At 36.4% G+C, this 17,283-nt stretch overlaps 1 protein-coding gene across 1 annotated transcript in view; it reads left to right on the forward strand.

Moving 5' to 3' along the window:
- LOC120109035 overlaps window positions 1–17,283 on the forward strand; it is a 49,296-nt gene that overhangs the window by 16,939 nt on the left and 15,074 nt on the right. Inside the window, exons 5-7 of the mRNA XM_039122768.1 lie at window positions 4,876–4,933; window positions 10,787–10,897; window positions 15,203–15,262. Of these exons, the coding sequence (XP_038978696.1) occupies window positions 4,876–4,933; window positions 10,787–10,897; window positions 15,203–15,262 (229 nt within the window). The remainder of the gene's footprint in view (window positions 1–4,875; window positions 4,934–10,786; window positions 10,898–15,202; window positions 15,263–17,283) is intronic.

Here is a 17,283-nt window from a genome sequence, read left to right on the forward strand (position 1 = left end):
CCTTCAAAGATGCATGCAACCAAACACAATTACAATATTCTTGCCTTCTTGGTGTTGCTTCAATAATCACTTGGTATCCTAAAAGCAACAGCAAGTCCAATTTTAAAAATGTGCTCTATAACCCTCGGTAATCACTCTAAGAAGACATATAATAGATAAAATGATAAACAATTCATCAATTAAACCTCTACCGTGGTCAAAGAATTTAAGTTCTACTAGAAATCAAATGACTTGGAATCATAAAACACAAATCAAATAGTCACGGAAAAATTTTAGCTAAAGGTTCATCCAAGGTCTGCTGAACCGCCCCTGACCGGTCCAGTACAGCCTTAAAAAATAGTTCCACTTTCGTACTTGTGCAAATTGGTCCGGTTTGCACGGGTACAAGCCCGGTACCGGGCTCATCTTCTTCGACCAGTTCGCACCGGTACAAGCACGGTACCGGTGCAAACCGGGCCGGTACCGGGCTCATCTTCTTCCTCTTTGGTGGAGGGGAGGCAGAGGTGGTGCGGTGACCGTAGCGGCAAGAGGGCCCGAAGCCCTCCTCCTCCCTCTGGGACGGCGCTCGCACGGTCATCCCTTGCCGGCACAAGGGCCCGAAGCCCTCCCTCTGGGACGACGCTCGCATGGTCGTCCCTTGCCGGCACGAGGGCCGGAAGCCCTCCTCCCTCTGGGAACTGCCCTCGCACGGGCGCGAGCGGAGAATCATGCGCCCAGCTCGGGCCCGTGCGCGATTCCCAGCACAGGAAACCGCGCCTGCGGCCTGTTCCCCGCGCAGGGAATCACACTTGCGCGGGGCCGCGCGCCCATGCGGGGCAGCCTGCGCGGGCCATTTAATGCCATATAGTGGTATTTAATGCCACTCCGTGGCATTTAACGTGGATGCGCGCGCGTCCGCGCGTTGTTTTTTTCTGCTTTCAGACTTTACTGCTTCGTTGGCCCAGTACGGTACCAGTTCGGTTCGGTACCGTACCGGTACTAGTGTCTACTGGTACATCAGTATGATCGGCACGGTGGACCTCGTTCATCAAAACAATTTATAATGAAAAACCGAAGTCACAATTATTTAAGAAGGTATGAGATACTTCAAAATGGTGAAAACATTATTTTAAATTTCAAAAAAACTTTGATGTTTCACATAATTTCACATTTTTTTATAAAGGTTCACTTACACTTTGTAGGTCACTATATCCGCACTATTGATGCAATTGAGGATCCTCTAGCCCACTTTACTCAGATGAGGCCACTCATGGTCCTTGTCGCTAATGCATGCGAAGCCACTTATAACCTTTAGGTCCACCTATATGACTTGGCTAAATGTATACATATCTCTTCTCTAACAGTTCCTATGGGACTACTTATATACCATCTAGCTAGGGGTCCACCGTCCCCATGTATCTTTTAAATCTTATGTTCTAATTTTTAAATTTAGAAGGATACATGAAAAAAATAGGTGCAGAAGAGGTTCTCATAAGAATAGAATTTTAAGGTAGAAGTCACATAAATAAGACTTTAAGAATATCAGTTTGAAAACTCATATGGTTTCATAATTTCCACATAAAATGCAAACATAAATTCTATTGACATAGTACTAGATTACGAATAAGGAATGATTCAAAAATTATTGCAACTAATCAAAGTTTTGAAAACAACAAACAACTCAATTGAAGCCTATTGTTGTTTATAATTTCAAAATAAACCCTTAACTTTAGAAATGACCATAAAGTTTGAAACTCCAAACCAGCAGATAGGCTTGAACTTGAAATTGTTCACAAAGTTTAAAAGCACAAAAGAAACTTGGCAATTTGGGAACCTTGGTTTTAGAATTTCAGAACAATAACAAGTTCAAAAAAACACAGTAGGTAAATGTACCTTAAACTCAAAAAGCATAGAAAAATTCCTTACAAGATCTTGAATTTTAAAAAGGACTGTAAGGATTAGAATATTCAAATAATATAAAAGGTTGAAAGTGTTTATGAGATTAAAAAACACAAACGAACCTTGAATACAAGGCACATGGTAAGAGATACTCACAGTTTTTGCAATTAGACTCCACAAAAAACTTGCACGAACTTTTATTTCCTCCCCTCTCTCTCACACTAAAAGGCCTACACCTTCCTTTTGTTTCCCTTCTTGGCCTTACCCTCAATGGATCCTATTTATAGGCTTAGTAGGCCAGTTAACTAGGTTAGGCTGGTGGTGGGGCTAAGCTATCATGGTTGATTTGGGTAGGTTAGTTATTTGGTTAGATTATTAGACTAACAAATTACTAAAGACAATTTTTTTTACATGAATATCATCTTTCATTTATCTCCAACATTACATGTAAATAAGGGATTACTGCATTTGAGTTCAACGAAAATGAAAAGAAAAAAAACAAATTTCATAATAATAAAAAATTGATTTTCCACCTTTAGTACCAATTCCAGATTTTTCCTGTTGCATCAATACAATGAATTTTAAATGTAAGGAATTTCTCTAATCTTAAAGGCTCATAAGTTTTATTCTAGGAAAACATTGATATAAGTCAAAAATTTAGTAAGAAAGTCATTTATCTTAGTCTCTTAAGCATCTCATCTAATGCAACACTCAAGGTTCGCCATATCGATTCCGAACCAAGACTCAGTACGAGGGCCGTACGGAGTCTCAATATGCTGAACTGACCCATCTACTGGGCGTATGGACACTGTATCAGTATGATACTTGTACGGGATCTAGTTTTGAGATTAAGAACCTTGGTGACACTAAATAATACCTAATGGTCTAACGCTTTTGTAGAACGATTCATTTTCAAATTTTGCATACATACACATATATGTATTTTTTCTAAGTACAGGTTGGGTTGTTATAGAATTATAGTCACAAGCAAACACTCAACATCTTGGTGAATGAGGGCTTCCTTGATGTGCCTTCTAAATTAGCATCCTATTGAGCCATAGAATTGTAAGTTCGCAGAAAAGAAAGAAAAAAGACAAGTTAATAATCAACTATAATAAACTGAAAGTCTACCACTACTTTAACATCACATATTACTAAATTTCTAATCATGTGAAGTTGTGAACTCATTCTTGATGGAAGGATACATGCCTACATATATGGCAGAAGGATTTAAAGTGAGGCATCATTTACACTAAAGAGAAGGCATAAATTTAAAAACTTGATGATTTTTGGTGTATCATTTGTCAGCTGCATCAAGAGAAGGAGCTCTAGTAATTGGGATGGAGCTGCATCAAGAGTTTGGATGGAGAGCCATAAAAGCAAATTGGGATGTCTATGCACCTAGTAATTGTCTCCACAAAATAATGTTTACTATTAATAATAATGAAATCTAATTCATTGTATACTAAAAAATGCATTATGTGGGTATATGAAAAAAATTATAAGACAATCAATGGCACAAATGTGGTTAAACTAAGATTATTTTGATAATGGTAGAATTCTAATAATCTATGATGAGATGGAAGCATTAGGAAGCAAAGGTGCATGATTAGTATGAGATACTTTTAAGGGGAATGGCATCTTGGCTAGATGATTCGAGCTACTAGGGGGTTAGTGAGAGTTGAGTGATGGTTTGGCAAAAATTTATGTGTATTTGATGCATAAGAGGCAAAAATTGATGAGTCTAACTGTTTGGTTGGATTTATTAACTTGAATTTGTATGTAGGTCCTTAAAGTGGTTCAAACATTTGAGGCATTGAGAAATGAAATTTATGTTGGAGGATGTGATCGACACTTTCATTCTGTCATGCCTTGAGAGTCAGACTTATCCAAATCCCAATATGTGACGTTGTAGTTGATCAAATGCTAGTACAAAAGTAGCACCCAAGGTTCATCGTACCGTTTGGTACCATTCCATCCTAGGTGTACCATACCGTACTGGTACCAAACCGGTATGCTAAACCATACTGTATGACTATGAACACTCGGTCCGTCGAGTTGTACTGCATCGAATCACATATCGATATTGTAATAGGATGATACTAGTACGGAGTCCGATACCGAGACGGCAAACCTTGGTAACCCAATATTTAACCTTCTTAAACAAACTATATGATGAAGCAAAAATGTAACTAAAAACATTTTACAAGTTATAGATCTTCAAAATGTTGTAGATATCCGATTATGCATAATGCTTTATGCAAGGATTTAAGTGTTGCTGCTATACGGTGTGCTGGCTAGTGGTTGGCATGGGGCATGTTATTTGCCGTTCTGGTGCCAAGAAAACATGTGCTGGCGCATGGTAGGCATGGGCATAGTAGCATTGGCACACTTTATGGCTTGAGCATGGGGTTTTATAGGTTTTTTTTTAAAAAAAATCTAATGGCATGGGCATTGGGTTTTATAGCTTTTTTTTTTAAAAAATTCTGATGCTCGAAACTTCATCTTAGTTTAGCTAAGAGTTGTTGCATATGTGAGAACAGTACTTTAAGGGTACATATTACATGGTATCATACAAGCAAACAAGTGGTTTTGTTTGCATGTTGAACACTTTGCAGTGTCTTCAAAACTAATATGTCATCCTAACTAGTTAAATTTTTTGATTGGTGCAGTTTGTTTTGATGACTTGGGCCCTGAATAGTAGCCACATCCCTGAGTATCTTTATAGGACTTTATGCACTGTTGAACCTGCTCTGCTGTTCATGAAATTGAACTGTGACATGCTGAGTGATCAATTCACACCATTGTGTCTTTAGAAACTGAAATATTGTGTACCTCTGTTGTTTTGCCATAACAATTTTTCCTCTCATCAAATGTATCCTTCAAGTTCACTGAAATCCTGATCTATACAAAATATTTTTAATGATTGTGGAGAATTCTCTGTTGTTGCTCTTGTCAATTCATATGTTATTCCTGATGTTTATATTTATGCTGAAGGTCTGTTGCAATGCTTGTAAGAAGCCGGTCAAAGCCAGTCAATATGCAGCCCATGCAGGTTTCAGCTTATGTTTTTATTTTCTCCAAATATGGTTTTTGTATTATCCTTACGCTTATGACTAGTGTATGTTGTTTTTGGTATTATCCTTATGCTTACCACTAGTGTATGTTGGTACTGAAATTTCTTAAAGGGAGAAAACTGTTTCTTGTGGTCTAAACTTCCAGCCCCACTTGTTGAAATGTTATGTTCTCCAATACATAGATTGTTTTTACAATTTTATATACTTAAGAAGAAGTGGTCTCTCTTTTTTTCCATCAAAAAAAAAGTGACCACCTCTTCCGTGGCATGAATTTCGTGGAATAGAGTATGCCAAATGACTGGTCTATTTTTGTTTAAAGAGAGTAATTTTGAACCATCTTATAAGTTGCTCGAACTCGATTAGTATCATGAGTACTTAATATGGTGTCTCGAATGGATGCCAAATGCAAGTTGGTGAATTCATTTTATGCCCTAGCTATTTTGTAAGTTATTTTGGCGGCTAGGGGGAAGCCAATTCCATGTTGATTCCACATTTTAAGAGTGACTTTATAGATGAAGTATCAAATTTTGTGCTTGTGGATAGTTTTAGTATGTTACGATATTAGGCATCTCTAAGATAGTTTTATTCAACAGGAACTTTGGCTTGTTTGAACAAACCTAACTTTAAGCCAAATGGATGTTGTCGAGCAGGGAAACCTAAATACAGGTAAGACTGTAAGACATTATATAAACAAATCTAACCTCCAAACTAACAAGATATTATTATATTAAATTAAATAATCTGAAGCATAGACAAGAGGTTCAAAATATAAAGTGAAAAAAATGTCATCTTATATTTTCTTTAAGATTCTAGGATCATTCAATTAGATCAACAAATACAGCATACAAAGTAGAATGGTTGCAAGAAGTCAAGAACATATGATTACTAATATATATGGCTATGCTGATGTCATTGAGGGTCAAGCACTTTGTCTTTTGGGACCATCTTGACGTAGTATCTCTCTCAGAACTGTTGGAAACCATTATGAAAGTTTTCAACTCACCAAATAAAGTCCATTCATGGTTGAGGATTAAAAAGCCTCTAGGTTTGTACTGAATGGAGCCCCTATCAGTACAGGGAGGCTCAGTTCAGGAGGAAACTGGCCAACTTGACCCTAAATTGCTTGTGAAGTGAGTGGTTCGGGATGTAGTACCTTCAATTTGTTATGGTGCCACTCAGAAGAAATTGGAGGTCTTTTCTCCTTTGTTTTGCACTCCATCTAGCTAAAAACAAAGAGAGAGGGCATAACCTTGTAGGAGGATTTCAAACAAGGATTCAAGCTCGGATTTACCGCTTTTTGACACCAAATCACTTCGTTCAAGTTATAAACTCTCTTTGCTCTATTTTTCCTAATTTTGGAAAATTGAAAATGATTCCATATTTAATTGTAAGATTGAGGGAAAACTTTATCAAAATGTTGTCTAAATTTTATTAATGCTCAAATTTATGCTTTAAAGTACGAATCTAGACCAATTTCAAGAAATTTGTGGGTTTTGGGTACCCATAATCTCACCTGAAAAATCATGTAAATCTGAAATTACTCGGAGCAAATATTGCTTGTTCGGGCTGATTTCCAATATGTTGTAGGGAAATGGGGAGATCCACAAGCTTACAAGAATATTTTTAAGTCTTTAAAAAGATATTTTAAAATATAGTTAATAGATAAAATTTGGTAAAAAATTGGTACTATGTTTTTATTGCTGATATGCAAATGCTACCAAATTTTCAAGATTTATAGGTTCAATTTGACTGATGCTCGGGTGCCACCTAGCAATACTCGAACTGTTCTAAATTCGAAGTTAACCAAACAAAAGTACATTTGTTTGGGTTGATTTTTTATATGATGTATTTATGGGGCCAGTCTACTATAGTCCTCAATTAACCAATCAATTTTATGATTATTTTAGATTTTTAAATATAATTTTAGACTTAGTTATTTATTAGATATATTTTTGATTTCAGAATATTATACATATAATGTTAGATAATTGTAAACTAATTTCTGAGATGGTGTGCTTTTTGCGAAAACTTATTTTTTGTTTCTTAATTATTAAAAAGTATATATTTAAACGTTTATAATTTATCATGGAATATATTACCTATGCACATAATTTGAATGTACTAATCAAGTGCATGAAATGAACATGCCCTCCAACCTAGGCTACAAAAATTTCTGAAATGTAAGAAAATCGATAAAAATATATAGAATAAATAAGGTAATGCGGTCATCCATAATAGCATGTCACTGATGATTTCTTGAAATCTAATTGCATTTCATTTGCTAATTTAACCCATATATATTTTAAATGTATTCTAGATCCCAAGTTATGTGTAGCTTGCACAATAAATATGCATGCTATTGACCTCAACATGCACAAAAACCACATATCAGGCACTAAAGTTGATATGTCCACCTTTTTCTTTGCAAAAATGCAGTACAATTCAAGAAAATATAACAAAAAAAAAAACGCAAACTAGAGTTTTGAAAGCCAAAAAATGCCGTATCAAGGGTGTTTAGTCCATGTCCATGATATTGGCATGAATCCTTGGTATGGTGTGTGCCATACCCATCCTTGGTCAATATGGGCACGATCTTTAGTATTTCGATATTTGCCTATGATTAAGTATAATCTATTATTTGTATAAAAAATCCATATATATATATATATATCTTTGCTAATCGTATTTTGATTTTATGAAAATAATACATTCACTTATAAACTCAAAAAAACAATCCTTTTTTTTTGTGTGGAGGGGGATGCAGTGGTGGGTGTAGTAATCACTGATGTGTATGATTTTTCGACCTTTGTTCCTGCTATTTAGCCCTTTTAAGCTTCTGGCATTGTTATTGAATTGTGGGATCCATATTGTAGCAAATTTGTTACAAGATGGTATACATCAATATGAGCAACTTTCTATATCCTACCTGTTATCCTTTAACGTCATGCCTCTTGTATGATACTTTATGAATGCTTGGGGTCTTGGATGGGCAGTTTAATAGGGAGAGAGAATTTTTTTCTCCCTCCTATTTCATAAAGTATATCACTTTGAGGTCATGCAAACAGTGTATTTAAATTTTTGCATTAATCCAGCTTAATATTTGAATGATAGGCTCCCCAGGCTTGCTGAAAAATTTTGCCCTATCAGCCAAAATCATCTTAAAACATGATGCCCTTATTTCTAGCAACAAAATAGATCATTTGAAGCAATATCTCTGAATTTTGTATCCACTTTTGTGTGCCTAGAATCTGTATTTCTCCTAGTCACATACTTTATTCAAGCTCATCTTCAAAAATGGAAAAATTAAATTACAATGGTTCTAAAATTTGTCTAGTCTAATTCTAATGCTTTAGGTAATTATTTTTCGAAAACCATCTTTGATCTTATATTTGATAATTGATACCATCTAATAAATTAAAATTCTGAAGGACATCACTGAAACTCATTGTTATGTGATATAGTAATTTTGTATTTCAGGTTTTATGATAAGAAAGATACCTAATATTTGCCTTCCAAAAGATGCTTTTGCATACCAACAACCAAGGTTCATAGTCTTGGTACCGAACTGCATACTGATAGCTGACCGTTATTATGGTACTAGTACCATACCGAACCATATGGTATACAATTTTTTTTCCACATTTTTAAGCTTCCTTTATTTATGTGAAATTTACTAAAAAAGTATAAAGTGTGTGACCATCAAAAAATACAACACATGCTCCAAGAAAACATGTTTGAAATATCTTTGCATACAACTAAAATTTCATGAATTTTGAATTAATTTTTTATTAGTTTTCATCATAGAATGCCGTACCGGTCCGGTCTTAGACCAGTACCGGAACCACAAGAAAATCGGTATCTCCGGTTTTCTTGTGCGAACCGGCCGGTACGGAGCCCGTACCGGTCGGTACCGGCCGGTTCGCACCGGTACGATTTTTTTTTTTTATGAACCACAGCACGAGGTGCTGTGATTTTTGGCTCGCGGTACCGGCCGGTACTGTACCGATACCGGCCGGTACGTACCGGACCGGACCGGTACCGTACCGGTCCGGCCTGCCACCGGTACCGGTATGGCGGACCTTGGTTTTCATTAAAAATAATATTTAGTTTAAATAAAAATCTCAAATAATTAATTCTAGCTAATGTAGCCCTTTTATATAAGCACCACATCTTTGTAATCCCATATTAAGCACTAAGCCTGATTAATCTAGGAACGACTTTAAAGTTGGGTGCATTTTTGCATCTTCCGAGCAATTTGATGGGATTGGAAAAAAGTAGAGCGATTATTGCCACATGTTCTCAAGCTTCCATAACATCGAGCAAGAATTTATCTCCTTTTGACTATGTTTGGCCATCTCTTGATACAATTGATACACTCGTGCAATGTTATACTTTTGCAAGTACAACTCATGCAAGGTGTCAAAAATCTCTTTTGTAGTAGACAAGAAGATCAATCCATCTCTTACATGAGGGTCCATGGAGTTTAAGAACCATGACATAACCAAAAGGTTGTTTGCCTCCCATTCATCATAATCACGGATTTAGGGTATCATCATCCGACTTATGGATTTTTCCGTTTTCATACCCAAACTGATATTTTCCACCAAATGATTTGATTGTAGCCTTGCACCAAGTCAAGAAGTTATCCCATTCAATTTCATTGGGATAATTTGAAATTCATGGAAAATTTCAATTCTCACCATGTAATAGTACGCCTATATGTCGATTTTTAGATTGGTTTGAGAATCAATTAATTTCCCAAAAATTATTCAAATTGTTCCAAAAAAGACATCAGATAGCATGGTGCATTGTACTAATTTTTATGTAACATCTCCTTTATTTTTTATTAATTTGAATCCAAAAATATATTTTTGATAAAAATAAAATAAATATCAAAAAAGGTTATATCATCGCACAAATTTGATTAGATCTATGATATATCACTAAATCATATCTAAATACAAAATTTTGGAATGATTTTCCCATATTTTTTCATTTTCTATCCATTTATGGGATGTCACAAAAAAATGGAAGAGCAAATATGGTAAAAAATATCTCGTTGAACATTAGATTTGTCCTCCCTGCTTTCCCTTCGACTCTCTTCCTCTCTTTGTCTCCTCCTTTCTTTCTCTCTTTCTCCTCCCTTTTGCTTGTTACAAGTGAGACAGAGGGAGAAAAGGGTGTGATGAGCTTTGCTCCCTCAATATTGAGGGGGAGGGGCTAATCGAGCTTGTACCGGGCTCTTAGCAAGTTGAGCAGCTTGGAAGCAAGCAGCTTTGGGCAGTTTAGCCTGGTAAGGACCGGTTTGCACGGTCCAAGCCCTATTTCGTGCAAATACCATGAATTGATTCTTGTTCATTGTCGATACTGTACATACTCGACCGAATAGGGTGGTTTGTTCTTTACAACAAATCCCTGCCAATAACCATTGTCGACCCATATGTGCTGTATAAGAAGATTTTATGCTTCCTCTTCCTTTACATCTAGATATCATATCAATGTGCTATAGATGTTCCTTGTTTAAGTTGATGTTGAACTTGCACCTTTGTCCTCTATGGGTTTTTGATAGTTGTAATTCACAAATTTCTTGTTTACAAATTTAAAACCTTTTATCCTCTTTAATGTTCTAATTATCAATATTGGTTATTGAATCATTTATTGTTAATATTGAATATTGAATCATCTATCATGTTACATAATAAATGTTCTCTTCTGAATACAAGTTAAACTATGAATATATTCTCTCTCGTGATTGTTACTGCCTGCTTATGTTACTAAAATTTTGAACTGGTGGGGCGATGCTTCATTGTATAAACATCTAATTCCTGCAGAGCGCTGTAGGTCATTAAACTATATGAAAGATGTTGCTCTGGAGCTTGATGGTCGTTCTGGTCGTAAGAAGCCTCCAAGGAAGGGGAGAAAAATATTGCAAGCAACTAATGGTATTATCCTTTTACTTAATATCTTAGCATATTATGTAGTGATTTGTTTTCAGTTATATCTTTTTGTAAGCATAGTAACCTTTGAAAGAATAAGGAATATGTTTTAAGTTGGTTATCTAGCTTATATATTGTGCTTTATATATGTAATCAATTCCGCATAATATATCAAGAGTTAGTTTTCTTGTCTAGATTCCAAGTTCAGGGAGCCTTGGATAGCATTGGCTAAGGTTAAGGTCTGTTGTTTGTTTTAACTTTGTCCCTGCTGACCTCATATGGATGGGATGAAGGGGTTTCTTTTATTTAATATAGCATAACTTAAGTTATGTTGATATTTGATAGAGAGCATAGAAACAACAAAATATGCTTAGTCCTAGCAGGCGTTGAAAATGCTACCAAAAATCTTGGAAATGACAGAGATTCTTGAGTTGGGATGGCTCTATGTAAGTGAAAAGTTCTGACTTATAAGAGAAATAAGCATGTTATTATTGATTTGTTAAGATGGAAGTAGTCTCTTGGTGCCAAAATAGAAATTACAACCAAGGAGAGAATCAGCAGGACTTCTAAGCTGCCAGCTTAAGTTGCTGCTAATATACTAAAATATTCTACTCAAATTGTAGCAAGATATGATGGTTATGTCATCATAGAAAAGGTTAATTTTGGGAATAGCAACCTGCATCGAGTAGAATCCCATGAACTGATAGGAAAGTATTAAAATGTTTACAGCGAACATCTCAGCGTCATTATCTTTTTCCTATTATTTATCAACTTTACTCCTGCGGTGAGCGAGAGCAGTGATCTTTAAACTCTTTCACCAAACAAGCAATGTTAGAAAAGAATTTCCCTTGCCAACTCTGTAATGATTTTCAGGGGACAAATAACCACAGTTTTCGCTTTTCAGGATGGCTTCCCAAATTCTAGATCATCTTTGATGGACTAGGTTTCAAGCGCCATCTTTGCAAGCCTTGATAATGGCAATTAGAGAAGAAACTGATAAAGCTTTTGACAGCCATCTAAGGATGGATCTGTTCACTGGAAAATGAAGTGTTAAGTTCAATAATATTTCTTAAGAAAATATCAGTCTTCCCTCTTTTTGCATTCCATTCCTGCTTAATGATAAATTTTCTCTTGATAGTGAAGTCCTTTCAACCGAAACCTTGCCTTTTAAGCTTATCAGCCATAATTCCTGGAAGAATGGTAATAAAATACACCACTAGGTTGACATAATCAATTTGCTACAGAAAATGGAACTTTTGTACAAATAATCAACAGGTTCCTGATACACTTTTAGTCTTTAGGAGATAAAAGAAAGTCTGATCAGCCATAGGATAGATCATAACCATTGCTTACAGAGAGCTCTATGATCATCCACCTTGCCCCACTAAATAACAGAAAACAGAGAAAAGCAAAACCTCTGTTGCTGCCATCTGAAAAGTTAAATTAGGTCTGGATTTTCTCTACTTTGGTGTATAAATTGTTTCCTACATTGCGGCTATATCACATAAAGCTTCAAAAGTGACATTGGTTCAAGGATCTTTCACAATGTATTGAGAGAGAGGGTAAGGAATGGATTGATGCTCTACTTTTTTGTGTGTGTAAAGTGCTCGTAAGGTCTTCTTTTACTGGATAGCTATGCCAGCTATAGAAGTGCTTAATCACAAGCAAAAATATGAGAAAGGCCTTCTAATGAGACATTGAAGAATTGGATGCTACTCTGCTCCAAGGCCCAATGGTAGAGTCATGAAGGAAGATCACTTTCATTCCATTTAATCAGATCAGTGGGGCCTCACTTGTGATTCTGACTCAGGAGTACCCAAGGTTCGCCGGACCGACCGTACCGATATACCGGTGAGCATCGGTACCGGTTCGGTACTGGTTGGAATCGGTACCGAACTGGAGACGTGTGTGGACGTGACCGCGTGTGGACGTAAAAAAAAAGCAAAAAAAATAAAAAAACGCGCGGACGCGTTAAATGCCACTCTATGGCATTAAATGGCCCACATGGGCTGGCAGCCCGCGTGGGCGCCCTGCCCCGCGCGGGAAACCGTGCGTGGGCGCTATTCCTGAGCCGCGAGCGCGGTTCCCTGAGCGGGGAATCGCGCGTTCTCCGCTCGCGATTTCCAAAAAAAAACACTACACGTCCGCGCGGACGCGTTAAATGCCACTCTGTGGCATTAAATGGCCCACGCGGGCTGGAGCCCGTGCGGGCGCTCTTCCCTGCGCGCGGAAAAAATGCGTTTGAACCAGTGCGAACCGGGCCGGTTCGCACCGGGACAAGTACGGAACCAATTGGTTCTGACCCAATATGGGTCGGAACCGATTCTATATGCTGTACCGTACCGATGCCTGTCGGCACCGGTTCGGTACAGGCTAAACCGACCGGTTCCGGTCGGTTCAACATACCATGGGAGTACCACATCTTTATATTTTATGTTATGTCTTTCTTTAAAGATGGTGATAGATTGGTGACATTAAGAATTCATGAATCATGACACAAACTACCTTATATCTTTCTGATTCCTGTTATTTGAAACATGAATTGAGAGTTTTGCTTATATTCATTGGAAAGAAGTCTTTGGTTATAGATCCTAGCATTTCCTAGATCAACTATTTACTGTAGAAGAGCAAAAAAAATTTGAGTCTATGGGTGGTATTGTTGTTAGTGGTTCGGAATCAAATTACACTAACCAGAGTGGCATGCTATGTTCAAAGTCCAGAGAGGCTCAAAGTATGCCTCATTTTCTCTGCTTGTTCGTTCATTTTTTTTTTGCTTATCTAACCTTTTCAGAATTATTCTTGTCCTTTTATCAACAGACATCCTATAAATGTTGTAGATCTTTAAAGTTGTATGCATTAACTCTTGCTTTATCCTGCAACATCTAGATAATGGATGTTGTAGCCTTTAATAGTTTGTATCCTTTTGAATTGATCTATAGTTATAGATTACTGGTCTTCTATCAGTGATAAGAGGTATTATTAATAAAGAATAATATCTTAAAGCATTGGTAGATTATAATATGCATCTTTTTTTTTATCAAGGTTGGGGTACCCAACCCTTAGTATTGTGAAATGTAAATAATTCTGAATGAAAGGCACAAGGAACAACATTCTAGATGTACAGACACATCATATCTCTACAGTCTGTATTTAATTTTTACTTGATCATATGGTATTGCATCATGATAGTACATCTTTTACACTTTCTTGTCAAGGACTCTACTCATGTATTAGAGTCCGAATTGCTATATGAGACATTTGCATGAGCTCTCCTACACATTTTGCTAGAAACATTTGATTCAAATACCGTGGGATGGGGGCATTCCGGTTTCCCAGAATGGGATGTGTGGCCCACCCCATCTTGGTGGTCATCTCCTCCGGGCATCCTAGTACTTCCTTCAGACACCTTTTTTATGCTTTTTTAATTTTTTTAATTTCTCTAGGAGGTTTTAAATATTTATTTGTTTTTAAATGTGTTTGGATTTGAAAAATAATGTATTTAGGTTAAATTGTCCCTATTTAGTTGACTGGAAGGCCAGAAGCTATCTAAATGTACCTGTAGGCTGTACCTATCTCTTTTTGTCTTCTTTGTGCTCGTCATGCTAGTATACTTGTGTAGCTTGAGCATCACTTGCTGCCCATATATTCTTTATATGTCAGTGAGACAAGTGATTTTGTTCATCTTAAAGAATATTAAGGATCTTTATGTTGATTTTTTACTGGGCCCCTGAATAGTGAAATTGAACCCTATTTTATCCACTGATGAATGATATTTTTTGAAAAAAAAAATATTTTCAACATTGCTTCCAATCTATTGGATCTTTTGATTGCTTTTCTATTCAATTGGTTATGATTGAACATATTTTGCTTGCCATTATGCCTCCACATCGTACTCTTTCTTGTTTTGTAAGTTTAACACTTTGACCATCCTATCTGTAGTCCTTCCAGTATATTGTCCCTACCTCGGTATTTTACATTGATTTGATCTGTGTAATTATTTCACTTATACTCGTAGTGTTATGTAAATTCTCTTCTCCTTTCTATTCCACTTCTTTCTCCCATTGGATGCTCTTTCACCTTTTACTTTTGGCCAATGCTGGCCTGGATATTTGATTCTTTGATGCATCTAGGTAATCTACTTTGATTATTTTTGTCAGCTGATTTTGGCTTGTAGTTGAATAGGAACATCTTATGGATGTATTTGCACGAATTATAAAAGAAATATTATTCTTTTTTTGATCCAACTCATCAAGTGAATTGCTTTTCTTGAGTATTCATGAGGCTTGTCTGCATCAATTCTTTGTTATGTAGGGACATCAGCATCGGTTGATCATACCATAGTACTTGATGCTTCTGAAATGGATATTGGAGGTACAAACTGTTTACTAGATGCAATATATGCTTTGAAAGAACTTTCAATAAGATTGTACATTTACTTTTGGTTAATCATTTGCACTGCTTCATAACCTAGAAGCTTGCCAAATTCATATCTGGCTATGTAGAAACATGTGTTTGTCCATCAAATGCTTAATGAGTACTCTGTGTTGTTTATGTGAGGTTTACCCCTTTTTTAAATTCCTTAAGAGCTTGTTGTTGCTCACTGTAACTGATCATGAAATATATTTTCTAGTTAATGCTTTTTTGGGGATTCACTATTAATATCTTTTCTTGATTGTTATCCAATGCAATGCAGTATCCATTTGAATAAATTTAATTTATTACTTAATGGAAAAGCATATATGGCCACAATATAAGTGTCTTTTTCCATTTTGAATCAAATTTCACCGAAGGAATATAAAGCCTAACTAATTTTGTTTGAAGAAAGGGCTGCTAAACTATTAAATTCATTGTTATTGGCTTAGTGCAACATGATATACCCCTAGTTTAAATGTACTATGCTTGCTTTTATGCTCAAGCAAATTCAAACCTTTGGTTTAATATGACGTTCGCAATCTCAGTACTGGACCTGATAGCGTACTATGTTGGTACAATGTCGGTTTGCCTGATATAGAGGTCGGTTCCATGTAGCAACATACGGTACGTGCCTCGTACCGAGTATTGATTTAGAACCAGTACAGGGCAATATGCACTGGTAGTCTGGTACTATGAACCTTGGTGTATTGCCTTTGTGGGACTAAAGATTCTATAGACTCTATTTCGACCCGCTATTAATGTGGGTATTTCTGTTTCCAAAGTAGGATCCGCAGCTCAAATTAAAGCCATAAAACAAGTAGCTAGCAAATCAAAATTGGAACTAGTGCAATTTGAGGACTCTATGTATTAATGATCAGGAATTGTAGAGGTATTTGTGCAAATAGGCATGCTAACCATTAGTTGAACTAGTAATTTTAGGAGAAGGTTGGTTGCCTACTATTTCAATTGCATTGCGGAAGTTGCAGAGTTGGAGATGTGACATGTCAAGTCACATGTAGAACATGTGGCTCATTTAATTGAGTTTTCAAAATCTACCTTTTTTGTTTTGGTTGCCTGCGGTTGTAGCCATGGCATTCCGAGTTCACTCACTAGAATTCAGTCGCTAGAGGTCAATGAAGTGCAATGTTGAGGTCTTAGAGGCGTTGTGGTCTTGAGGTAATGAGAATTCTTGTGGGTGGAGCAAGGGACCGTAATGAGTCACAAGGTTTGCCATACCGGTGTGTACCACTCCGTATCAGGCATACTGTACCATATAGAGGGAGGGCGCATCAAATATCAATATACCAAACCGACCCTTGTATTGAGCGTACCAACTCTGTACCAACATAATACCAGTATTGGGTCTAGTACCGAGATTGCGAACCTTGGTCCTCCACCTATCCATCGTGCTGCATTTTGACTTAAGAGGCTTTTGGTTATAAGTAATTTGGTTGCAAGATCCCCTTCTCTGCAAGTCTTCTTGCTACAAGTTAGATGACTTGCAAGCAACCAAAAACTGCAAAAGGCCCACCTACAATTCTGCCAGTAGAAATTCAATTTGTAGGCAGGTCTGCTTACAGTAATACCTTGCAAATGATGGAAAAAGCCAATGTGCACTTTAGCACATGATATTTTATTTATCAATTTTGCTTGAAAATTCAACCCAATTAAATAGGAAATGGCAAGGTATTCATGAAGCCTTTATGCATTTTTTTTGTTATTGGTCTTGGGATGTTTATTATTTGATTTGAAGGTTTCCTAACCTTCTAATATAATTGCAATTTATACCTCCATAGGATATAAGTTTTCCACTCATTTTTTAAATTTTTGCAAATTCTGTATCCAACATATTTGCATTTTAATAGTAAAAATTATCTGGTAATTATCACACAAAAGAATATGGAAAGAAGAGAGAAAACAAAAGGAAGAGAGTAGGAGGGATTTTATGAGAGACATATGTCTCATAGAGGCTCATTTAG

This window comes from Phoenix dactylifera, unplaced genomic scaffold (assembly GCF_009389715.1).
Source record: "Phoenix dactylifera cultivar Barhee BC4 unplaced genomic scaffold, palm_55x_up_171113_PBpolish2nd_filt_p 001742F, whole genome shotgun sequence".
Lineage (NCBI taxonomy): Eukaryota > Viridiplantae > Streptophyta > Magnoliopsida > Arecales > Arecaceae > Phoenix > Phoenix dactylifera.